This window comes from Bradysia coprophila, unplaced genomic scaffold (assembly GCF_014529535.1).
Source record: "Bradysia coprophila strain Holo2 unplaced genomic scaffold, BU_Bcop_v1 contig_138, whole genome shotgun sequence".
NCBI classification, from domain to species: Eukaryota; Metazoa; Arthropoda; class Insecta; order Diptera; family Sciaridae; genus Bradysia; species Bradysia coprophila.
The window spans coordinates 7,058,094-7,085,053 of NW_023503409.1; the positions used below are offsets into that span (position 1 = coordinate 7,058,094).

At 35.5% G+C, this 26,960-nt stretch overlaps 1 protein-coding gene across 7 annotated transcripts; it reads left to right on the forward strand.

Moving 5' to 3' along the window:
* The first annotated feature begins 9,149 nt into the window (after positions 1-9,149).
* On the forward strand, positions 9,150-15,954 carry LOC119073807 (protein SCAI). 7 transcript variants are annotated; one of them, XM_037179575.1, is made up of 11 exons: positions 9,150-9,803; positions 11,636-11,756; positions 11,930-12,121; positions 12,219-12,449; positions 12,502-12,639; positions 13,767-13,895; positions 13,968-14,293; positions 14,356-14,551; positions 14,617-14,796; positions 14,872-14,954; positions 15,025-15,954. In XM_037179575.1, exons 2-11 carry the CDS (start codon positions 11,647-11,649, stop codon positions 15,267-15,269), a joined length of 1,830 nt encoding a protein of 609 aa, XP_037035470.1. In that variant the 5' UTR covers positions 9,150-9,803; positions 11,636-11,646; the 3' UTR covers positions 15,270-15,954. The 7 variants fall into 7 exon arrangements, with proteins under 7 accessions (XP_037035470.1, XP_037035472.1, XP_037035473.1 ...); XM_037179577.1 differs by having other exon boundaries at positions 12,517-12,639; XM_037179578.1 differs by having other exon boundaries at positions 11,939-12,121; positions 12,517-12,639.
* The last annotated feature ends 11,006 nt before the right edge of the window (positions 15,955-26,960 follow it).

Consider the following 26,960-nt stretch of genomic DNA (forward strand, 5'->3'; position numbering starts at 1 on the left):
TAATGTTGAATTTTGAACACTATTTCGTATTTGAAAATTATCCATCGACCCACATACTTGCGAAAACCATTCAGTTGTACATAATGCAATGACCAAAAATGACAAAAATATGATTTAGATTCAGTGATTGTTTAACTTTATTTTCATTTTCCAAGTAATACAGAAAATTAATAAATTAAAAAAATAAATACATTTTAAATATCGTCCTATGGCTATATGATTGTTAGCAAACGAAATCAGTGCAAAACTCCATCTCTCATTTATTGTAAATAAAAGAATGGTAAATTGGGATGTGTCCGTTTACATGTTAAAACTCTGCTCGTTTCATTATATTGGAACTTCGAATCATAATTGTATCACTTAATCACTTTTCTTTTCAACTTCTTTTTCTTCGACTTTCTCAACAACTGCAGCTGGTTCATTCACTGCGGGTTCATTCACCACTGGCACCTCACCTAGCATCGTTTTTTCGGCAACTGGATCAACAGGAGCAATAACTACTGGTACAGAAGTGGGGGTAGCACCTGTTCCCGCTGCTCCTGCTGCTCCTGGAGGTCTGAAAAATCCTTGGATATTCGTCTGGGCCGCTTGGAGATTTTGTTGAAAAGCGGATGCGAATCCTTGCAAAGGTCCTTGACCACTAGCTGGCCTATTAAAGACTTGACCGACGGCCTGTTGGAATTGTGCAATTATATTTGGTCTGGCAGTGGTTGTTGCTGTAATGTCTGCATTTGTGGCAGTATTGGCAGCGTTCGGGTTAAACACACTTTGGATCTGATTTTGGAAATTCTGGAATTGATTTGTAATTGCTTGAATCACATTTGGACGGACTGTTGTTGGCACGACGGCACCACCTTCACTTTGGCGAATAGATTCGTCTACTTTCACTGATGGCACTTCATCGACGACAGCATTTTCTTTCTCAACAACGACGGCTTCTTCGATTGGGTTTGATTTTTCAGCAGGTACAACTTCAACGACGGCTTCATTAACTTCAGATTGAACTTCCGATGCTGGCTCGTTTATTTTTTCGTCAACAATAACCAATGGCTCGTTTCTAGTTTGTGGAACGGGTTCTTCGACTGCAACAACTTCAGCTGGCTCCTCAACAATTGGAACACTGACGATTTTTTCTTCAACGACTACCGGGATCACAGCTTCATGAACAGCACTTCGGAGAGCACCAGCTTCTTCAGCTTCTTCAACAACCGCATTTGTCTGTTCTTTTTCACTGATCACAGCAACTGGTTCTTGCACTTCAATAGCTGGAGCTGCAACACGTAATTGTTCAACTGGAATGACTACTTCCTCCTTAATAATAGCAGCAACGGGTTCTGTTTCGATGACCGCAATTTCTGGTTCTCTTTTCAATTCAGAAACAATTTCTTCGCGAATAATTTCGTTCTCAACTGGAATTACAACTTCACGTCCGGTGCGATAGTAAAATGATGCTGATTGAACCGAAGTAAAAGCAGCGCAAGCAAGTACCAAACAAATCACTGATATCTTATTTACTTCCATGATTCACTTTTACAGAAAAAATACTCTTCGATAGACCAAAATATGATTCAAGTAACTTAATCACCGGTTTTTTCTCTCGTTTAGTAATGTAACTCGTCTTAGCTCCAATACTTGACTGAAATATATTTACTGAAAGAAGCGAATTTATATTGTAACGATGTTCCGAAAGCCAATGACCCGTTATTTTGTTTTATGTTTTTAAATACGATCATATTGCAGAGCTTTGAGTGGTATGGCCTGTGGCAATCTCAGTGATGAATCTAAACAAAATTGTTTTGTGTGATGTTTACTTTAACATATACCTTTTTCTGTCTCTGTCGTTAATGTTCAGTTGGAAATGTTACAAGTTAAAATGATCTTCGAGTGTTGAACTTGTTTGTTCAAACATTTTCTTATCTTCTTTGTATTCTGATCATACCTTATTTTTTGCATAATCTATATGGGATACACTATTGGTATCGCGTACTGCCTTTTCATTCTATAAATAGTATAAGTGGTCTTTTGTGTTTATTTATTTTCCTAATGGACTAAGACTAAAATGTAATAATGGCATTCGCTTACGACAACGATGCAATACAGCATGTGTGAACTCGAACTTGAACCATTGTCAGACGTTTTATTTCACCATTCCACTCAAGCGATGCGTGAATGGAAACATTTTTTTTTAATGTTAAATATTGAAATGCAATTGTCGGTTATTTATTCTTGCAGGTCTTAGCATTTGAATGAAATTGTTCGAATGGAGGAAACATATTCAATACTAATGATGTAAAAAGTTAATAATCTTGCAATCACATCGCATAATGGTGTAGCAATATTAATGTGGCTGTTTTAATAGTCGTTAAGTTACATTGTAAATGGATACGTTACAATTAAGAAAATTGTAGGAATTAGGAATATTGTCTGAGGTATTTCCCTCGCAACATTTGGTGTCGATAAGATATGTCTCGGTATAATGCATGGAATCTGTCCATAGAGTCAATGCCTTTGAGGTTCAATGACAGTACATATTATTTCAACTAATTCCAGTGAAATAAAAATTTCTGGCAACAACTAGTAGGTAATCCATAAAAAAAACGTCCAGAATATTTCTCTCGTTCGAATAGCTTACTCTGTTAAATCCCGATGCGCTTTTGTCTTTACTACTTAAAAATCCATATATTGACCACTCTTCTAAGTAGAATATTTGCAATTTGAGTAGAACGTTCGACGCTAAAAAAAATGAAACTTTCGAAGTTTGACACCTTGAGTCACAACAACATTTCAAAACGAAATTTCCAACTTTTTTTCCCCCAGTGAACAAATAACTAAAATTCATACTTCATGTAGGACTAATATATTGATTTTAACACCCATGTGGCTTGACCTACCATCTTTTGGGTGGTCCTAGCGAAAGGATGATTCACAGATTCATAAATCAGTGTATGCCAGTATGCCAGCAATACTATTCACTATTCTGTGTAATTTTCTCTTATATGTTAAAGCTGATGAAGTAACATCTTTTTCACAACGAGGCGAGAAAATCGTCATTTTGTCCCTCTACGCTGAAACTTCGCCAGCCTTTGTTGTGAAACACATTGTGTCTACCGATAGAAAATTTCATTTCTCGGATGACTTGTGGCCCTCGTTTTTCCGCCTTTTTTCCCTCAGTGATCAAATACTAGGCAAATACTTTATAGTAGAATAGATTTAAAGATTACATCGCGATACGATTTTCTTAAGTTTGTAAAAGCGCTTTTTCATCGTAAAGACAAATTGGATTTCACGATTAACACTTGTGCAGCGAAAAATGTTCTAGCCACAAGTAAAGAGCCGGAAAAAGAATATGGCATGTAAAGAGGACATCTAGAAACTATGATAACTGAAGACGAGAAATTGAATTTACCTCTTGTAGTTGTGGCTTTCATGGATAATTCATGGATTGTGCAAACACAGACATGCAAAATATTTTTAACAAACATTCCAAATTATCGAGAAAAAAATTTTTTGTTTCGAAAAAAGTTAAATTTTGAAATCCGAACTGAGTCCCAAGTTAAATTGTCTTTTTCTTTATTTAATGTAATAAATACGTGAAATCACATATTATTATGCATATGTACGTACATCTGTTTCCGTCTCACCGCAAGCTTATTTAGATATAATACGTATATGTTGCATGTTTGTAATCAAATCTTCCATATAGAGAAGTTGTACAACAAGTTCTTGAGTAATAAGAATTTCTTTAAGATTATTTAATAAAATGAATTCCATCTTTTGGGCCATTGACTCGATGTTTTACCAATACTTTTATTTTAATATTAAATAATTGTATGGTTGATATATTATAAGGTTTTATGTTAATAATAATTCTTTTGGTTAAAGGGAGACCATTTCTCAATTATATTGAGAGGAAAATATATGTATTTACCCACAACAAAATTAATTTCGAAAACTTGTTTCTCTCGCACGTACGACATTTCTCTGAATGAATTAAGATTTTGTTACAACTTTTTTTTAACGACAAAAATAATCGAACAATAAAATAAACAGTTACCTGGTTGATATAAAAATTGATGGTAGATATGGAGGCTTTGAAACGTATACCATGGATGGTATTGATCTCTTTCGTTTATTCTGATTATAATTATATAGACATAGAGAGAAAGACCATTTAAATCTACATTTTAAATTGGTAATCATTAAATAAACTTTATTATTCTAGTTTCAAAAATGTTGCCACATTTGGTTCATCAACCAAAGACCAAGGCCAATAAAATGCTTTAACAAAACAACAATTTGATTGCAGCTTTTCTGGTATGGTACGGGTAAGTGTGTAAGTAATATAATGGGCTTTCAGAACATTCTTCTAATTTAAACATTAGAACGGAAACAAATGTAATCTTAGGAAAACTGTAAACATTTTAAATTCATTTCTCAATTTCAGTGGAAAATTTAATCTGAAAGAAATGGAAAATTTAAGTGTTAAACTGAGGTCATTTTAACCGTTTAACCTCTTTATTCTAAATTAATTATTGATTGTTCTTAATCAGATCTCCCTATTGGATTGGATCCACTACGGCTGTTCTTGCATTTAGCGACAAATTTAGTCCACAAAATTTTGTGGTTTACTAATAATTGATCAATAATTTAGCGTATTAATGCTTAGTGGTACACACTCAATCCATTGTGTGAATGGAAATTCAGTACATGACTAATTTGTTTATTGTTAACACAAGCAATAATCGATATACGCTAGTTAAATCTTTCTTCACCTAATTTTCGGTAAACGAAATGGTTTCCGAAAATTTAAAATTGCAAAAAACTCAATAATGAGACAACAAACAACAAAATGAATTTTTCTTGGAAAAAAGACAACGAAAGTATAGATTTGCCTTGTATGTCTATGACGCTCGGTTCGGCTTATGTTGCCAGTATACGCAATTCACATTCACAAGATCATTCATTCTCCTGGAATCAATATTGAAATTTTCGAGAAATAAATTTTGGTTTAAATTTCACGCGAAACATCTTTACCCTTTGCAAATAACTTTCGTTTTTATATGCAAATAGACGAAAAATAAAAACTCGCATTACAGTTTGCGATTTTGAACACACCGAAAACAGCTCATATATACCTGTCGAATCTAGACATGAACAATTATCAAATATTGGCGATGAACTTTCTTTTTCAAAATTTGCAACAGAGATAACCGAAGCAAAACTATCAGTCTAATTATAAATAAATATTGAATTTACATATCGCTTTTTTTCTGTGAATAACTAATGACCGATTAACTCTCGCATACATATGGTTAAGTCTTGAGGAAATGTGTATTAGATTGAGTCGAAAAAATAACACACCAAGCACCAAAGTGTGTTCATCTCGCCGCTTATAAACAAAAAAAAATTGAAGACGAAACAAAAAAAAATTCAGGCAAATTAAGAACTTGTTTGCAATTAACACAAATTTTGAACCTAAATCATGAAATCGAATAAAATTTCTCCGATTTTTTTTTTCAAAATTGAATTTTAATTTTTATCTTCTTTGTGGCAATTGGCAATGACCCAAAATGGTTAGGTTGAACGAATTGTGAATAATATTTTAGTAAACATGGCTCAACGGGAAGTGTTATCAATTAAAACAATTTTGAGCGGAAAAAGTAGTCAATCGATTTTTTTACCTGTTACGATATGTTTTTGAACATTCCTAAAGCTATACAACCAAATCTGGCAAGTCGGGGCAACATCTTGTAAGTTATTTTCAATTGACGTAAAACACAATTCTAAGCAATAAACTGTTCTACGGTATGCTTCTAAAATGCACCAATTTTTTTAATAAAATTTATTTTGTTTACGAAACCCATTTTTACTCATTCTACAGCCGCCAAAAATGTAACTGAGGCCGTTCGTAGCCTAATGAGAAATTTTGGTTGAAGTACCTGGCAGCTAGAGCAATATGTTTTCCAACATTTTCAATCAGCAGAATATCGGTGAGGTTCCGCTAATAACGACCTATTGAAAAGCATGATTTAAGACTCAAAACTAGAGATCCAAGAAAGATTACTTAGTTGGGACTAGTGTGATCCTTCCTTTGTCTATTAAATAGACTCTATTTGCTGAACTAGTTTTAAATTTAATCTGAGTTAAGAGGGTACAAGGGTTTAGCTTTGGACAAGAACCAAAATTTCGCGAAAAATAGGGCATGTTAGGAACATAATTCTCAGGATTCAAGAGATGGAATATAGGAAAAAGGAGATTAACAGTTAATTTGAACCTAACTTAACATAAATGTGTTTTCGCATTTATAAAATTACTCGATTTTTACAATTATTTTTACAATTAAAACACGCAAGTATATCGATAATAATGACGTGTCGTGACATAAGTTTCTATATCAAAACCGTTCCTTATGTCGCTAACCACGAAAATGACTTTTCCTTTTTTTAAATTCCTTTTTGTTTTGATGAAATTAGATAAAATCAAAAAAAATCGTTTGTTATTGAAGACACAATTGTCAACGAATCTCTGATACAGTCCGTTGTCCCCGACATATACAAACTTTCAATGGTTCGTCCTGAGCCCAAAAAAGCCAGACCAAAAATGGCAGAAGAGTACCGTCCAATCAACATGCTCAGCACATTGGAAAAACTTCTAGAGACCATAGTTAAGGACCAGTTGGTGGAATACATCGAACGAAATGGGTTACTGTCTATGTGGCAATCGGGATATAGAAAACAGCATTCATGTGAAACAGCGCTAAATCTTGTTATATCAAACTGGAAAAAACTATTGGACAAAAAGTTCTGCGTGATTGCGGTGTTTTTGGACATGAAGCGAGCGTTTGAAACGATAGATAGGAAGAGGCTGTTGGATAAACTGAAGATGTTTGGACTTGATGATAACTCTGTTAATTGGTTTAAAAGTTATTTGGAGCGCAGAAGACAGTGTACGATAGTAAATGGAACAACTTCAAGTGAGATTGCGAACGAGCTGGGTGTCCCACAAGGATCGGTTCTTGGAGCTTATCTATTTATAATCTACATCAACGATATGCCGGACACGCTAATGAATGCAACAATTAACCTGTTTGCCGACGACACTCTGTTATATGTATGTGGAACTGATATAAACGAACTGAGTGAAAGAATGAATCGTGAATTAAAAAATGTCGAGAACTGGCTTAAAGTGAATAAATTGAAACTGAACGAACAGAAAACCAAAGTGATGCAAATTCAAGATGGAAGAGTGACAAGTGTAGTAAGATTGTCTATCAACAACTTGGAACTTGAGACCGTTGACAGTATAAAGTATCTAGGCATCATGATCGACAAAAACTCAATCTGAAAGAAAATGTCCAATTGGTGTGTAAAAAAGTAGCTCAAAGAATTGGCGTTTTCAGTAGAATTTCCAAGGACCTGTCTTTCCGAGCTAGAATCAATGTGTACAAATCAGTCATTGCCCCACACTTCGACTATTGTGCTTCACTTCTTCTAACGGCCAACAACAATGAAATGGACAGAATGCAAAAGCTCCAAAACAAGGCAGTGCGAATCATTCTCAGATGCAGAACATTTGTGTCCCATGTTAGAAGTATGCTAGACAAACTATCAATGCTAAACGTCAAACAAAGAATGTGGACGCAGACGCTGAAACTGGTGTTTAAAATCAAGAATGGTATGACGCCACAATACTTAATCGAGCAAACGCAAAGGACGAGTGACATACATGGCCGAAATCTAAGAAATTGTGACGACTTCAGGCTGCCAAAAATCAACAAAACGAAAACTGGGAACACAATGCTGTACAAAGGACTGTGAAGCAGTTCAACGACCTACCAGCTGACATAAAAAGTGAAAAGATAAAAGAGCAATTTGACAGGAAAATAAAAGACTTTGTAAAAATAAATATGTGAAATGGTAATTAGAGAATAGAATTAATAGAATGATGAATTAGATGAAAAAATGATGAGAAATGGAGGAGTAAGAGATCAGTTTGAGAAAAGAAGAGTTGGTCTGAAGTGTGATTAATTTATTATGATGAATGTAAAAAATTAAAAAAAAATTTTTTTTGTGATTTTTAATAACAGAATGCTAAATAAATGGAAATTATTATTATTAATGTACACAATGAGCATTTCATTTGAATTAAAAGAGGTGGCGCCATAGTAGTTGGTTTATATACGCTCTTATATATATATGACCAGTTATACAACACTATCCTCGAGGCGAAGGTCTGCATTTCGAACCGCATAATTCTACGACGATTTCCGCTATCAACATTTTTTAACCGGTGGAAACGAATTTGTTCCCCAGTTTTTTATGTCCTAACGTCTCCGGCAAGTTTTGGTTGTCTACCACTAAAACTCAGGCGTCCGCTGATTAATGATTTTTGAAGGTTGTGAAAATTTAAAATAGCGGACGCTAAAACTTTTGTGGGATGGATATAGCATGAAAACTTGTAGAAAAAATCCGTTACCGCTCGTTAAAAAATGTTGATAGCGGAAGCAGATGGAGACTCTAAAGTTCACATTTTTTAGTACCTCGCCCTAAAACAGTCTAAACACAAAAAAATTTGGTCGCCCATTTTGATATTTCATGAAGGCGGCTGCATGGATTGACATTTGAACAGTTTTTCAAAAGAAATCGGTGCATTTTAGAGACATACCATAGAAGAATTTTTTGCTTTGACTACGTCGACTAAAAATTTCTTACAAGACTTGCCTCGACTAATTGTAAATCCTTAGATTCGTTTAGAGCATATTGTAGATTCAGAGGTATGCCACTATACCCAACAATCTACGGGAACAGACTGTACTGTGATTCAGGAGAATTGTTTCATTAATAAATTTAAATTTTCTAACCAAGAGAATATTTCTATTTTGAGAATATAGCCTGTATTGGCAGCACAAACTAAATGTGAGAGGGTGGTGCTTTCGCGAAAAATACAAGTCAAAAATGTTATTCGTGATATAAGAGAGGGTGCCGTATATACACAACATTATAGCCACGATTCTCTTTGATTAAAATGTGTCGCATGCGCTGTGTGGTGCATGTTAATTCAACAACCCTCTTACGTACGATCAACCACATAAAATGTACTATGAAAGTGCTTTAAAAATAGAACATATATAACACTGGATAACGGAGTGTGTATAGTAAAAACGATGTAATAGGAGTATATCTCATTGCGACGACTCTTGTACAGTTTATACAATTTTCAAGAAACCGACGCCATTATTCTTTTTCTCGTCTAGTTATTGGATTTTTGCCTTAAACATTTAATGTTAAATCGTTAATAGTAGAAACTCTGCTTAATTTGTATGTATAAAGTCGAATCAGTAAATTTGGTTTTTATTTATCGTTTAATTAGAAAATGCTGGTGTTTTCCGAACGTAAACTTTAATTTTAACTAAAAAGAAAAATAAACAATTTGTGGAAAAATTGTGAAAAGTGTACAGAAAATTTATCGTTCTATTGATGATTCGATTCTCTGTGTAAGAGTGAATATTAATAAAAATATGGAAAAACGATTAGCAGTGTTAGAAATCTAGAAAAATCCAAGCAAATTCTGTGATATGGTGACTATAAACAAAATCCAAGATTAAAATTTATTTCAAAATAATAAGAATTTAGTGCGACAAAAGTTTCGTAATGTGTCGAGCTGCCGATGAACGATACATGCAGTTCGAATAGCGTTTTAAAACGATCAGTGTCTACTTGTAAGACATAACGTTTGAGACTCACTTACCAATTCATGGCTAGCTCAACATTTCAATACTCAGGATCACTGAAAGCGAATCGCCGGTAATTGAAAAATTGTTGATGTTATTAAGCGTAAAATGTTTAACCTGAGAAGAAAAAAATTTCTATTTCTATTCGAATCGAGAAAACAAAAATCTGTTTGACAATTGAAATCAATGAAAATTGAATAAATGCATTGGGATTATAGAAAAAAATGACTGCAGCCATGGAGTGTGACCATTCAGAATACAATATGTGGTGCACATATCATATATGATACCATATGCCCTATTCATTCGGCAGGTGAACCCCATATATCTATTTTATTCCGTTGAACCATATGGAACAGTTTTATTTCGAGTTCAACTGTTCGAATTCAATTAATTTAAACAAAATAAAACAAAAGTTCAGTTGATTGTTGGCAACGTGTCCATATGTTCGTTCGAATAAAACATGTCCTCTATTGCTCACTTAATGACACCCTTTAACAGCATAGTAACATAAAGAAACACGAAATCTGGAGCAAAATTCAGAGTCCAAAATCATTGGTGAACGACGAATTGGCGCTAAAAACGGCAATGCTTTGCATGGGAATCAAAGTTAAGTTTTTGATTTGATGTAAGGTTTGAATTTATGTCGAAATTGAGCGACACTCCTTTTCCATCCGTGGATGCAATAACTTTTAAAGGAATACGAAATATGTAATGCCTAACCGAGAGTATAAATGTGCAATATGCCAAAAGTTATATTGAATAGCGAACCCTATGCCGTTTCTTGTTAATGTAATTAATGAAAATACATTCAATTGATGTCAATTTGTCATTTCAAGTAAATTAGGGACACTAATTACGAAGACATTGTCTGGCAAATCACATTATTATTTGTGCAGAATGTTTTATTCAATACACTTTGAGGCCTATACAAAATCGAATGTTTATACGGTAAAGCTATGCTACCCAACGACTGTTTTCCGTTACATATAATATAGTAAAGAGTGCTCGACATATATGTAAATTACTGTCCTATACTATACACTGATAACAATATGGAATTGGACTACTGATCAATACACGAAATATATTTTCTCGAAGCATGCTAAACATAAACAGATTTCGACAGGGGCTCGTATTATACATTCATATTCGCAACCACATTATAAGTGGATGTCTGCCCATTACAAATATTATATTGCACAAATTTCTATTTAGTTATTTAGAAGACATTCGGCGTCAAATAATTCATAAAATCCAATCACATAATAGAGTATAGATAGAAGCTGAAGTAACATCAACTTTTATGAGTAATTTAATGATGGATTATTTGCGTAAAATCACCTAAATTAGGTTCATTTACCCGAAGTATACTTTTTTCAATGGTAATACCCGTTGCTCGTAAGAGGAACGGTTCAGTAATTTTTTTTTGTTCGAATTCAAGTTGTTCTAACGTAACATATTTACTTAGTCCATGATATCCGCGGAGGATCCTTAAATTCCCATAGATTTTACACCAAATTTTTGTTTCACCTTTGAATGTGTGAGGTATTTGTCTATCTTTCTAATGTCATTGATGTAATCAGGCAACGTCCTTCAAACGTAATAAGTCATCTGGGTCTGAGTATTATTCATAAAGTCAGTCACACGTGACGACTATTTGCATCTCTTTCTCTCAAAATCAATTGCATCTCTTTTGCCCCCGTACATACCATATGATCGATCACTAGCGATGAGCATTAGCTAGGATTGCTTTCCTAACTCTTTGAACTTTGAATCGAAGAAGACGAATTTATAAAATTTTTAGCTTAGCGATTTAAAAAAAAATGTCGAGATTACAATACAACGGCAATTCAGACGAATGGATGGGCTTATTTACTTCTATTAAATAACGTTCATTTTCAGACTAACTTCAAATGTCTGACGTCGGCATGGTAAAAATGGACGAGGAGGAACAAGATCGTAAAATCGTTGTAGAATTTTGTCATTTGCTCGAGAAATCCAAACAGTTATTCAACGGATTAAGGTAGAGGAAGAACAGAACAGCCAGTATTAATGACATCGACATCGACTTTGTTGGGACCAAATTATGGGATCCGCATCTGCTATGTCGAAACGTGGAACACGATATCGATGTCATTTTACTGTGCTTCCACTTTCACACGAAATGACAAAAAAACATATTTAAAATGAAACAAGTTCTTGCAGAGATCTGCCACAATATGGCCATCGACAATGGCAAGCATATTTCGGTAGAACGTTCGATGTTTATACAAAGTTATGGAAATTTCAACAACAACATCGGCTAATATTAGATTCAAATTATGGTCTGAAACGATGGCAAATCGGTGAAATAGCTAGTAAAATTGGACAATTATATTATCATTATTAGTGAGTGTGATGATGGAATTGATTCAAATAAACAATAATTTTTGGCACATCTAATGTACTGGAATTCGGTTATAATGATTTTACCTTAATTTTGCAGTCTTAGAACCAGTGAAACAAATTATTTAAACGAGGCGTACCAATTCTATGCGGCGATTCGGGGAAGAGGATATTACTCACGAGCTATCAAAGAAGATCGTCCCGATCTGATGGTGAAAAAGTTGCGATACTATGCTCGATTTATTGTGGTCTGTTTACTGTTGAAGAAAATGAAATTAGTCCGGGAATTAGTAACTGAATTAGATAAACAAATACAGGAATATACGACAACGTAAGTGTCCCATAAAATCGTCTCAATTGCAATACGGAAAAATGAAATTTAGTAACCATTCTTCCAGATATGAACCAGAGGATCAATTAGAATGGTCGTTAGTGTTAGAAGAAATAAAAGGTTTTATTAAGGCTGAGGCGGCCGTTGCTGTACTGCATGCAGACACAAATCCAATCATTGTGTCGCACAGGTGAGCCGTTTAAATTTGCTTCTGTAGAGTAGAAGTATATCCCGTGCTTTCGAATATCTACATTTATAATGACAAAAGTCACTTCATTGAGTGTACAGACACGAAAAATTTTTGATTTTTCTTTTATTTAATCAAAATTGACGAATTGTTCGTCGGAACAGCAACAAGAAATGAAAAAGCGTTTTGGATTTAATTGTAAATTTTTACAATGATTTAAACGTAGATATTTGTAATGTGCAAATATTGTTGTCAATTGGCTGAAAATTTAATTATTTTTTATTTCGTTTTTGAATATATTTAAGTAAAGTGATGGTTTATTGTGTTGTAATGGAATGAAAATCCCGGTGCTGTACAATTGAATGTTTTAAGATTTTTCAATTTAAAAAGATAATTTTACAGTCGATTTTTGGACGCAAAATTTCAGAGTAAGTTCATTAAGTCCTGTAGTGCCGGACTGGCTACCGAAAGACTCTTTTGAGGAAATCAGGAAAAGGTTCATAAAATTCGAAAAAGGACTTTTTCCATGTTAAAATTGCAAAAGGTCTTACAGGAATCACTCAAATTTCCATTGTAGCTAGTCCGGCACTGATTGAGCCAACCAGAAAAACCTATTATACACAATTCGGTCGCTTATTAGACATGCGGTCGACCACTGATGGTGTTACAACTGCGCTGTTACAGCGAAGTTAATTATTCGCGAACGCTGGCCATTTTCTCAAATAGAAAGTTATCGACCCTGCCGATGCAAAATTTAATTTTTAGCCTTTAAGTCATTATTCAATAATGCATGTCTGAGCCACATAATTTTCTTGTCATTGTATACTCTCATGGTAGAAATTTGATACGTACAGGTAAAATTGTCAGTGGTGTGCACTGAAATGTTTCAATCCGACAATCATGTCAGTTTGAATAAAATTGAAGGAAAATGTTTTTTTTTAAATCCGACGTTGCATATATAAGTATTATACGAAAAATGGTCCGTGTTTTTTTGCATCATTACTGAGCCCCGCATTATCACTCGAAATATCCATCAGCACTCATTATCATATTCGAAAGCACGGGCCACCTATATCGAAATTGAATAGGCTGACTCCACCCAATTGACGATTCAGTCATTCTGGTTCTAGGCTCAGTCCGTTGACAACACCACCGTGCGAACGATCGCCACATATGACGCTCAGTTTACAAGAAATAATTATCGTGGGTTCAGCATGTGAACAGGCAAAATTCTCGGAACTCACAATGGACATGTTTAGGTAGGAAACAGTTTTTTGTGTGGTCACATTAACGGTGAGCTCAGTGTAACTCTGCACATTTTGTTTTCGTAGAATGCTTCAGACACTTGAGAGAGAACCGACTGAATCTTCCAATCCCATTGGAATGGGTGGAATGTTACCTATGATGAATGTACATGATCACGACTCTAGCCCGGCGACAAGAACGCTACCGTATGGTTGGGGACCGGGATCGAAAGAAAACGGTGATAGACGTCACCAAAGAGATAATCCGCACAAATATTTACTATACAAGCCTTCGATTAGTCAACTACTAGTATTTTTAGCTAGCGGCTTCAAGGAGCTACCACCTGGCGGTGCATTACTATTATATGTGTCCGCTGACGGTTGTTTTTCCACCACACAGCATCCTGAAGATTGTAATTGAATTATTTGTTTGAAAGAATTACTTCCACTAAGACCGAATAATTTGTGTCCATAGATGGCTACGAACTCGGTGGATTAGCCACGAGTGTTAAACGTGATGGTATGGAAAACGGCATCGCGAACCGAGGGAAATCTAGTGGATTCAAAGAGCCACATTGTTTATATCCAGGAGACTTGTACCCATTTACACGTCGCCCAATGTTCATTATAATCGATTCAGACAATTCGTTCGTATTTCAGCACGTTCCGAGGTCAGTAATTTTTTATAGGAAAACATTTGCATAGTACGTGATGTACTAACGGTTGGTAATTTCAGATACTTTGGACAACCATTAGTTGTATTAATGAGTCCACAAGACGTACCAACTGCTTTTCAAGATTTTCAACATCACGGATCGTTATTCACCTTATTTCTGCACTCTCCATTAACAGCTTTCTGTTATGTATGTAATGTAGGCGACGTGCCTGTTCATCATTGGGAACGATGTCAAGGATTGTAAGTGAACAAATCACAATTCCGATCGTCGCACCGCCAAACACTTGATAATATCAAACCCGTTTTCGTTCACAGAATAGACAAATTCATTACCGAGGCGTCACGACTCGTAACCAGATGTCGAATGGATGAAATCGAGAAGGGTATTGGATGTATAGGTATTGAAAAGCGATTCCGATTTTTGTGTTCATTTGTCCTAATGTCAACCAAATTGATTCCCATTCGCAGACTCATCTTATGTTCAATTTTTCGGCGACGACTTCCTTCGTACCTTAATTTTAAGATTTGTATTCTGTGATGTTGTTTTACGTATTCATCGTGCTTTTCGCGGCCGACATCAACGTCCTCGATGCGAACCTCCCCTGCCCGGCGCCGAATTATTGGAACATTCGTCGTTGACACACATAGTTTTACAATTAGCTACAGCGCTTGAAGTGCGACGACATTTTTCCGAAGAAACGGAAGGTGATTGATTGAATCAGGCGATGAGTAGTCGGACGATGATATCTACTGTAAAATTGTATTATTTGATATTGGAGTTCGGAAGCGGAACGGAAACAAATCTAGAATTCTATATAATACTAAAACCATACACAATGCATAATTTTTGGGTAAGATTTGAGTTGAGAGCGGGGGGAATGGGTTTATAGTTAGGATAAAATGATATGTTATTGATTGTTACACTTCTTGATAGAACTTATGAAATCCTGTTGTTAATTGAATTCCCAGTAGGAACAGAAAAAAAAACAGAAAAAATGAGAATTCGGATACTCTCACTCATTTCTCTTCCCAATCTTTAATTTTTATTTTTTGTTTCAAATTCGCCTTTCTATCTAAGAAAAAAATATAAATTTAAAACTCATATATCACACTCGCGCTGTATTTCAGATATGTTATAGACAATTCATCACACTGCCAAATCGAAGAGCGTCGTTAACAGATAATTCGAGATCAACAAGTAATTTAGATTTTTTTTACGAAGAATTTCCATTAGTACCGATAACTACGAATATGGTTTTGAAGAACAGGCACATTTCGTCAAGATATTTTCAATCGACGTCAGACATTATTCTAAGCATACAATTACGGGCTAGTAAAAACATTTTACTTGCTACATGCCTCGAAAACCGTACTTTTCATGTAAAATCCATTACATAACTCGGAATAAAAATGAAAAGTCTCGTTTTCCTGTGTTGTTTGACCTCGGCTTCGCCTCGGATCAACACACAAAAAACCCTACTTTTCATCTTTTTATTCGTAGTCACTATTAATACTATTTTTTGATCACCCTGAGAACATAAAATAATCTCGAAAGTCTCTATTTATCGGCTGTCAGTGCGGGACTGGCTACCCGATGGGCGATTGCTCTCTGAAGCAACAGCCAAAATATTTTTGCCGGTCCGAGGTGCATGTAAAGAATCTCTGCCCGATCGTCCACTGTGGCCAGTCTAACCCTGGAGGATGTTCAGTCCATTAGTCCATTAAGAGTCGCTTTTGTGGCTAATTCAATTAAAAGGCATTGAGTAATAGTTAGTTGTTCAAATTATTACAACAGTTAGTTGCCGAGTTAAACACAACATGTTTCATAACAAAGTCTCACGAAGTTTTAGCGGAGGTGAGAAAATGACAATTTTCTCGCAACCGTTGTGAAAACATTTTATTTGGCTTAGAATAATATTTGCGTTGACCTTGAGAAAGCAGTCACGGTTCACCCGAAATGTCGGTTCTCACCTTTCAAATGAAAGTGGAGCTTCAACCCAAGGTTTCAATCGATGGAAAGAAGTAAAATTGTCACAGTTCAAATAAAAAAAACGTATCACAAAATGTCGTTGTGTGTTTTACATAACACTAAGTTCGATGTAAATTTACTTTAACTTTAGGCGGAAAGCACATAAAATATGAAATCTTGAAACAAGGTCCGTAAATAAATTTTTCATTTTGTTAACCAACTTATACTATCAACCTTTGTCGTTTCTAATCGCTGGCGAAACAGAGCTACACAAATTTTCATTAAACGTTAACCAATCCATTGCATTACGTGCTAGTCATTCTCTCGAATTTATATTGATCGATCTAAGAGCGAAACTCGAAGATGTTAATTCTAAGCAATACCAATAAATTATATCTACCGAATACTCTACCGCATTTCTATACATCTTTTTTTACTTATGTTAACCTTTTACAGGTGGCAATGACGACGAAAAAAGGGGGGCGATGAACCTTTGGTGATGTTAAAGTCAATTGAAGTAAAAGATCTCGCTTTTTTCTATTTTGAAAATACATAAAATGAAAAGACGAGGAAGAAACTTGATAATTATTTCGTTGTTGTCTGTGAAAGGTTAATAGAAGGATTGTTGATAAGTCGATTGACAAATTGGGATTGGAAACTTCATCATGTCACACAATGTGTATTTCACGGAGAATCGACTCATACAATTCCTAAGTTCACTTCTAATGCGCGCAATCCTTCTATTGTTTTAAATATTCCAACAATATACTTCATTGCTAGAACACTTATCACGTTTAACGTTTCTTACAAATTAATTTTAAAGAAAAATTCAACTGATCAACTGAAGGTATTCAATTTCTCCCACAAATGTTAAGATATTAATTATTAATTCTCAATGTTTATGCATTTAATGCAGGTCCTTAAATGTAATCTGGAAACATTATTTGAGGCACAATTATCCAGACATAATAAATTATAAATTATAAATTATAAACCATTTACATAGCGACCAACCAGTGATGATTCAAATATTGTAAAATTAATGACAAAAAAGGAAGAAAAAAAATTTCATTTTTGTTTTTGTAATTAAACAAGAAAATATATAAAACGGAAATGAATTATAAGAGGACACAATCACCCGTAGTTAAAAAATGAATGCTGATGATGCAACCAAAAATTGTAATATAAAACTATGAAAATACCATTAAAAAGAATAAAAAATCCAGTGTAAATGAAAACATATCTCGCTTGTTGAAAAGTGTTTACCCATAACAATCTAATAAATTTTGGTTCTTAATTTTAGCTTTTTTATCGATTCGAAATGATTTTCATTTGATTTTTTGTTTCACGAAAATTTAAAATTTTACGTAGAATTCCGTGCTACGAGAGGTGATGATGATAATGTATTTGGGCGATCGAAAGAAATGTAAAGTGGACGTCAGTGAAATTTAGCCGAAATTTGCGTCAGCTGATCCACTCATACAAACAAAACTGCTTAGTTCTTATACTTGTTTTTGCGGGCAGAATGGTTACTAGTAGTGGTAAAACGGTATAAAACGTATGAACAGTTTTGTTTGTGTGAGTGGACCAGCTGAAAATCATCTAAAACAAATTTCACTGATATCTGCTGTATAACAGAGAACATTGATTTTACGGCCACCATTGTCACCTCGATCGTAGAACATTTTCGTCTAAAAACCATTGTAATACATGTAATAGAGATGGTAGATCTACATAAACAAAAACTTTCATTAACTTTCTCATTTATTTTTCCACGAAAAACATAGAACAATATTCATTTGTTGATGAACATATTCAATGATGATGACTGACTATAAATAATAAAGAAAAAGAAAAGAAAAATAATTTGTGACAGCTTTAGACTTTTACACCATAGAACTAGAACGGAAATTCCAAGTGATTATGGAAGTGCATTCGAAAATTGTTTTAATTGTCTTCGTTTCCTTATAATTTCCATATCAATTTTCACTTTTGGTGAGTTGTTGCAGTAGCGAAAGCAAGACTTAATACTCAAAACAAAAAAGTTCCTTTCTATCCCAATTTTCTAATTCCTGTTCCCATTCTCTCTCTCAATCTCTCTGGTTTATTTACTCTAACGGCAATTTGACAATAATTCATCATCTCAATTTCAAATTTTAAAATTTTTGAATCAAATACAGTAGAACAGCATAAAAAACAAAAATCTATTACATCAGAGCGACTACATTATAAATAAAACGAAAGAAGTGAGGCATCATATTTTTTGAAAGTAAAAGAAATCATTTCACTGTTTGAATGACGATATCGAAGGAAAATCATGGCATGGTTCAGGGCTTCACTTTTTTCCCCACATTGTATATCGTTGGGAATGGAACCATGCCCGTTAACACAACAATTGAACGCATCTTTTTGTACCATATAAGTCACAGTTTAACATTGAACTTGTATATTCCTGAATGTAGTTTAGACGAACAACCAACGGTTTTACTTTCCAAATTATTTTTTTTTAATCAATTTTTATTTGCTAGCTGAGATGGAATCATAAAGTTTAAGTTTTTTTTTCTTCTGCGCGGCTGTATAAGTTACAATTTTCTTATTTTTTCGCTACTAAATACAATTCGTTTTGCTCTTTATCTCTACCCATTCTTCAGTTGCTAAAAGTGTACTTTGGTCCAAATATAAATATAAGTGAAATATAATTGCTATATATAAAACCGAAATATTTTATTCTCTGCAATTTCATTTTGTTGTCTACTTTTTTAACTTTATACCGAAAATTTAAAAAAAAAACTATAATTTTCAAATTTAAAATATATTTTACAGTTTTTGTATTATGTTGCATTTCCAAACGGAATAAATTTACTTCAAAAGCAAGAAGAAATTATGTTTAAGCGTGTGTTCATTAAAATTTGTTTAAAATTAATCAAAACAAAACTGCTTAAAAACCAATGTCGTTTCATTTATCATTATCGAAAAATTCTAGCCCAAAACGTTCCTCGAAAATGCCGCCAACGTTTCTGTTTAAACAACGCACTTCAAGCATGAAAGGTACTCTAAATATGGTACTGCAAGTGGACAGTGTATCGAACCAATTTTGGAACTGTAAAAAAATCTGGAAACATTTTTCATACAAAATGATACTCTATTTGGCAGGGTCTTGACGAATGTACGAATACTGTAGTGTACTGTAATGATGTCGTGGCCCCCAGTTGTTGTATTGCTTACTTATACGACCATAAATGAAAACAATTTAGTTGTTGATGATGCCTTGCATTCGACCGGAGTCTACACATTATGTGCTGACGAAATTACCCCTTCAATGTGTTTTTTGTGAATTCTACCCGAATCTTGCAAACCCATCACAGACGGCAAACATATTAACAGTTTTACTATGTTATCTACTTCATTTGATCGAAGATTTTCAGAGATTGATTTCAGAAATCTTTTACTTCATTTGTTTTGAACATGCCTTTTGCTATAAAAGAACTAATAATTCAGAGCTTGTCGTTTATTATTGCTGTCCTTGTCGATAACAGATGACAGCCGTCTGTAAGAGGTTAATGCACAATCGTCTAGAGCCCGTAGAGAAATTCTATTTTTTCGTCGCTCAGTGAACGCGCTGAGTTAATGAAAGTGAATTTTGACAACACTGTTGTTGCAATAAAAACAAAATTTAATTAATTGATTTTCACTATTTGAACACAATGTCATCACTCAAAAATAATTATTATTCATCAACACGAAAATCGAAAACCTTTTTACATCAAAAATGTCAAGTTTCACTGACAAGTTAATTCTTCACGGACAAAATCGGCCGTGGAGAATCTAACCTCACAGTTAGCTTTGACAGTATTAACTGAGCGACAAAAGTTAACGTCAGTGAATGAAATATAATTCTTGTACGCGTCCCAAGTTTATTGTAAACTCAATGAAAAACTTACAACAATGGTGTAATTTCATTGTGAATTCATCCAGACGTACTTTTCTGATTGATCACGAAACTTATGAATCCCAGTATTAGGATAGCACAGACTGTAGCTGACTAAATGGTAAGCTAAATTCGTTAAATATTGTACAAAATTCCTTATTTATTTTCTCATGTCTTGGGTATAAAGTTGAAGCAAAATGAAATGATCGATTCTGAGTGTATACAGATTTGAAAGCCAGTATAGTCTTAAATACCGCCCATTTGAACTGTTTATGGTGCATTTGTTAGGTTTTTTATCTGTAAACAGTTCCAATGCATACGCATAAGCTCGAGTTCGAAGTATAAACGTGCGCGCGCAAGCTCAATACACCGCAAAAACATTGTGGATGTTATGCAAATCGACCGAAAGCTTGTTATTTAGATCTATACTCGTTTTCAAATCACAATACGCTAAAAATCTTAATAATCGATCATTTCAATTTACGCTGCCTTTACATTTCAGAATTTTTCTCGTAAATTAGGCCCTCAGCATGAAAAGTTGTATACGAATCTGTGGTGTACAGTTGATTTTAGGCACTTTCGCTTGTCGCCCTCACTCCGTTCGAGCTACAACTCGATGTAAAATAGTGTAGTTCCACACCAAATTTTTTCTGAGGCTAGCCGATAGCTATAAAAAATAAAAAACGGTTTACGAATTGCAAATTGTTCAATCCTAATGAATTTCACTTTTACGAAGTTAAACACAGTTACTGCTAAAAGTAAATTTGATGATCGGAACATTAAAATTTGCTGATTGAAGGTAATAAGGTTGCTGCTTAGATATGAATAATTTTGCTGAAACAAATAAATGAGAGAGAAAAAATATATAAATTATTGGTCACGCACTAATAAATTTGCAGGAAAAAAGCAATAAATGTGCTGCTAAAAACATTAAAATTCCAGAAAAAAGCATTACATTTTCTGATGAAAAAAAAAGTGCTGCCAAAAGAATAAATTTCCTGATAAAATAATAGGCGCCTTTTGTAACGTGCTTATTGAAAGAGTATCAATTGTCGACTGACTTTATTAACCACATTATAAATCATATGCGATGATGTGATGGATTACATTAGTGTTAGTGTCATATATGCTACACGTCCCTTCAAGATTTTTTTTTCTTGATTGAACTGAAAACAATCTTCATAAATTCATTCTTAACTTAATTTCAAAAAAAAATCTTTTAAATGGAACAAGGGAAGCAAAAAATTTAAAGAAAGGATAAAAAAAAACTTAATGAGTAAAGAAAAAGAGAGAAACGAGAAATAAAAAAAAATTACTTATATGGCCTTCCGCTTCGAGTCTTCGACTGGCTGAAAAACAAATTATTGTTCGGTGAATAATGAACGTCATTGTTGTTTAAGTTTGAACCAGATCTGTTGTCCGATCTCAAGAAACTAGAATTTCGACGATACTTAGAGCCCTTCTCGTCACCAATGATATACGACCGCGGCGAGGCACATTTTTGTAACACTGTTGCGGGTGTCCAATGTTTTGTGGTGTGATTTTGTACAAAAACCTTTTGGCCTACTTCAAAGTCTGGCCTCACCTTGGCACCCCTGTCGTAATACTGCTTAGCATTCAACGATTTCTTTACTAGCTGTTCACGAACCCCCTCACTAATCGTGGGCATCAACAACTTCTCCGACATAGGCAGCTTGGTTCTCAATCGACGATTGAACATCAACTGTGATGGTGATACCATCAAGTCCTTGGTCGGAGTGTTTCGATACTCCAACAAAGCAACTAGCAATTCCTCTGGAGTTCTTGACCTCCTCATCATGTTCTGTACTATCTGGACACCCCTTTCAGCTTGACCATTAGACTTCGGATATCTAGGTGAGCTGGTGACAATCTCAAAATCCCACCTTTCTGCAAATTCCCTACATTCACGCGAGTTGAACGGAACGTTATCCGCTATCACCCTCTTTGGAATACCCAGATTCGAAAAAACCTCAGACCAAATCCGAATGACTTCCCGAGACCCTTTATCCTTCATGGCTTTAAACTCTATCCACTTACTATAATAATCCATGATCACAAGGTAATCCTTACTCTCAAACTCCAGGATGTCACAGGCTACCTCCTCAAACGGAAGCTTGGGAATCCTATGAAGCATCAATGGCTCTTTAGTCACAGACTTCGCGTACTTATTACACCGATAACACTCACGAACTTCACCCTCAATATCAACATTCATTGAAGGCCAATAAAACAGTTCTCTAGCCCGCTTCTGCGACTTAGAAATCCCCATATGAGATTCATGCAGCAATTTCAGAACATACAGCCTCAGCGACGTCGGTACGACGATTCTGTCTTCGAAGAACAAAATGCCATCCTGCAGGCAGATATCATTTCTAATCCTGTAATAATCCCGAGCGCATTCAGGAACCTTGGTCCTGTCACTGGGCCAGCCCTTTAAGCAATAACCGGAAACTCTCTTCAACACTTCATCGTTTTCTGTGGCTAATCTAAACTGTGTCTCCCTCTTATCGCCCATACTCAACGACAGAACAGCCGTCGTGAATTCGTGATCCTCTTCTGCATTCCCAGTTTCCAAATGGTTCCTACTCAAATAGTCAGCTATATACATGTACCTGCCTGGAACATATTCCACCTTCAAATCGTAACTTAACAACTTCAAACGCATCCGCTGCATCTTAGCAGATGGAATCTTATGGATGTCCTTCTGCATTATAGAAATCAGAGGCTTATGGTCACTCTTCACCTCCACAGGTCGACCGTATATAAAATAATGAAACTTCTTACATGCAAACGTTATCGCCAAGAACTCTTTTTCTATCTGAGCATACCTCCCCTCGGTATCGGACAAACTGCGCGATGCATATGCCACTGGCATACCGTTTTGCATTAAGCATGATCCCAGACCATGTTGGGATGCGTCTGTTTGAATCACAATTTTCTTATTCGGATCAAACGGCTGAAGAACCAGCGAATTGGCAATTCTTTCCTTAATACTTTCCACAGCGGATGAATGAACTTTCGACCACTTGAATATTGTTCCTTTCCTCAACAATCCACGCAACGGCTCAATCAGCTGCGACAACTTAGGAATGAATTGTCGAAGATAATTCACAGTTCCTAAGAAGCTCTGCAGTGACTTCCTGTCATGAGGGTCTTTGAGCAAACGAATCGCTTTAATCCTATCGTCATCGATCTGCATGCCATCTTTTGAAAAAACATGGCCCAAATACTTGACCTTCCTCACCCGAAACTGAAATTTTTCAGGATTAAACTTCACATTCAACTTCCTCGCCCTTTCTATGACGGCTAACAGAATCTTATCGTGCTCCTCAATCGACCTAGCATGTATGAGCATATCATCGACCACAGCTATGACACCCGGAATATCCCCAAAATTCTCATAGACAAACTTCTGAAACAACTCCGTGGCAATACATATACCGTACGGCAATCTCTTAAACTGATAGTTCCCAAATTTTTTTTTTTTTTTTTTAAAAAAAACATGGCATGAAACCATGTTTTGACACCTTTATTGGTATGCTATAGTACAATCTTAACTTATATGTTAATTTATTACTATTGATGACAAATGTTACCAACTGTCTCTCTGTTAGAGACAACCAGCCGAACGTGTGTGAGTTTTTCCATTCCATTGATTGGATCTCATTTTGATGATGGTAGCATCGTTCACTGCGACATCTGTATTTCAGCAACCCAGACCTTGAGAACATTCTCTTCAACGACATAGCCAGGCACCTTACTATATCGCTTGCTTGATTGCTGATTGAAGAGCTTTTCCCATGATAATACCGACCAGAAATTCTATGAGGATGTCTTCTACGACGTAGCCAAGCACCTTACTAAATCGCTTGCTGACTGCTGACTGAAGAGCTTTTTGTTCCCACCATTTGCTGATAGATGGCGATTGGTGTCTGATGTATTCGCTCGTTGGATTCGTATATCACATAGCATTAATAATTTTTTTATTAATGTGTCAGCGATTTCGAACTTACGAACTTTCAGCACAATAATTCAGTGTGAGGCTAACGACTTACACACTGCGCTATTGAGTCGACATTTGAGTTCCCAAATGGTGTGCTAAACGTACAGAGTTTCTGCGACTCTTCATCGATCTGCAACTGCCAGAAACCTTCCCTAAGGTCCAAAACTGAATAAACCTCTGATCCTACCAACTTCTCTGATACCTCCTCGAGAGTTGGAACCAAAAACTGTTCCTTCACCACGTACCTATTCAGTTCTTTCGGATCGAGACAGACCCTCAAACCCCCACTAGGCTTCTGAGTACTCACTAAGTTATGCACCCATTCCCTCGGCTCATCAACCTTAGAAATGATATCTTGCTGAACCATCAAGCTTCCTCTTCAACTTCGAATACAGAATCGACGGGACACGCCTCGCTGGTCTAGCAACTGGCGTCGCACCAGGCTTCAAACAAATGCGGTACATTTTCGATGACTTACCGATACCATTGAAGACATCATGATTTTTCTTTATCACCTTCTGCCTCAACACCTCACTCTCATCGTTACCTACACCCTTGATCTCACTAACCGAGGCATTACCCGACCTCTTAATCAATCCCCACTTCTCAATCGTTGGCAATCCCAAAATCGGAGAAAAATCCTCATTAATCACGATAAACCTTTCCAACGTCGTTTTATTTCCGTACGTACACACCACATAACACTCACCCGCAGGTATTATTTTTCCATGATTATACGCCTGGAGTACAACATTGGTGCGATGAATGACAGCATTCCTGTCGATCTTCTTCAATAAACGCAACGGAACAATATTTACCTCTGATCCGGTGTCAAACTTAATCAGAACGACCCTGTCACTCAATCGAACAAGCTCAGTCCATCCTGATCGCTTCCTAAATGCAAATGGAAATTCGTTCAAACGATTAACTTTTACAATTTTAAATGAGTGAACTTCACCATCATCATCATCTTTCTTATTAGTAACAATTGATTTGATCCTTTTCATTCTACAGGAAACTGCAAAGTGATTCGGCTTCTTACAGTGTAACATGACTTCCCATACGCTGGACACTTTCCACTGCTGTGATTTGTATTGCATCGATTACATTTGAATGTGCCTTTGATCGACGACTTTGTCATATTCGAATCGCTCTCCAACGACAATTTTTTCTTGAATTGTTTCTGCACCTCGTGTATGGAAAATTCCGATTCTTTGTCGCGTTGCATGTCCTTGGATTGACCCCTTGCCAGTTCAGTTGCGCGACATTGATCGATGGCCTCGTCCAATGTGACTTTCTTCTTCAACATTTTCTCCTGTAGGCCCTTGTCTGTGATGCCCATTACAATTCGGTCTCTAATCATGTCGTTTTTCGTTTCCCCAAATTCGCATGTTTTTGCCAGCTTCTTGAGGTTTACTAAAAAACTATCAAATTTCTCTCCCTCCTTTTGATTCCGTGAGTAGAAGATGAATCTTTCATACACTTCGTTTTTCTTCGGAATACAAAGATTTTCGTAAGCCTCGACCACATGCTTGAACGATTTTCGGTGTTCCTCTGTCAATTCCAATGTATCGAAAATCTCTACTGCCTCTTGTCCAGCTGCATTCAGAAAGACGGCAATTCTGGGCTCATCTTTCTTTTTGTCCGCTTCAATCGCCTTTTCGAAAACGTCGTATTGCCTCTTAAATGAGCGCCAATTTTGCGCCAAATTCCCATCGAAGCTTAGATCGTCCACTTTTTTGACGAACTCCATTTTGCTTTGGATTTTGTCTCGAATGTTCGATTTGATGCGACGACAATGTGATGCGATTTGCTTGGTAATTTTTTCTTGTTTTCTCAATGCCGACAATCTCTTTGATTTACGAATTCTCCTAGCTTTAATTTCACTTTTATCGACCAACTCTTGGGATAATTTGCTCGATATTATACGTTTGGGCGTTCGGTTATGACAAACCCAAGTAGCATTTGATAACCGCGGTTATAAACGTTACTAATTCGTTGCCAACTTTTTCGTTCTACAACAGTTATGTAACGAATAAGTTGTATTTAGTTTAACTTATTCGTTATATAACCGTTACACAACTAATTGGTAATCAACCAATTTTAAACGAATTAGTTGCAAAACGGTTATTTGACCAATGAGTGAACCGATAATATTTGTTGAAAACTTTTTCGTCCAGAAACCGTCATACAACCAAAAAGTTCGAGTCATTACTTTAACTAATTCGTCGTAAAACGGTCATGGAACTTAATAGAAATGTTCATTATCCGTCAGTACGAATCAAGACGCCATGATGGAAAGTTCGATTTTTTGTAGATTTTACATCTACTTTTTTCATGTTTCAGTAGTTCGGTTTGAAAATGTGTGTGAAAGTGTGAAAATTGTCGGCATCATCGTAATGGAAAACCTGCTATTTCAGTGTAACTAATAAATTTTGAAAAATTTTCTTTATGCCAATTTGTGAATCAACATTTTATTCATC

Coding starts and splice junctions, on each gene's coding strand:
- LOC119073807 (XM_037179572.1), top strand. CDS start 11,647: ATGTCTGACGTCGGCATGGTAAAAATGGACGAGGAGGAACAAGATCGT. Junction 12,122..12,218: donor CAATTATATTATCATTATTA/GTGAGTGTGATG, acceptor TTAATTTTGCAG/TCTTAGAACCAGTGAAACAA. Junction 14,797..14,871: donor TGGGAACGATGTCAAGGATT/GTAAGTGAACAA, acceptor TTTCGTTCACAG/AATAGACAAATTCATTACCG.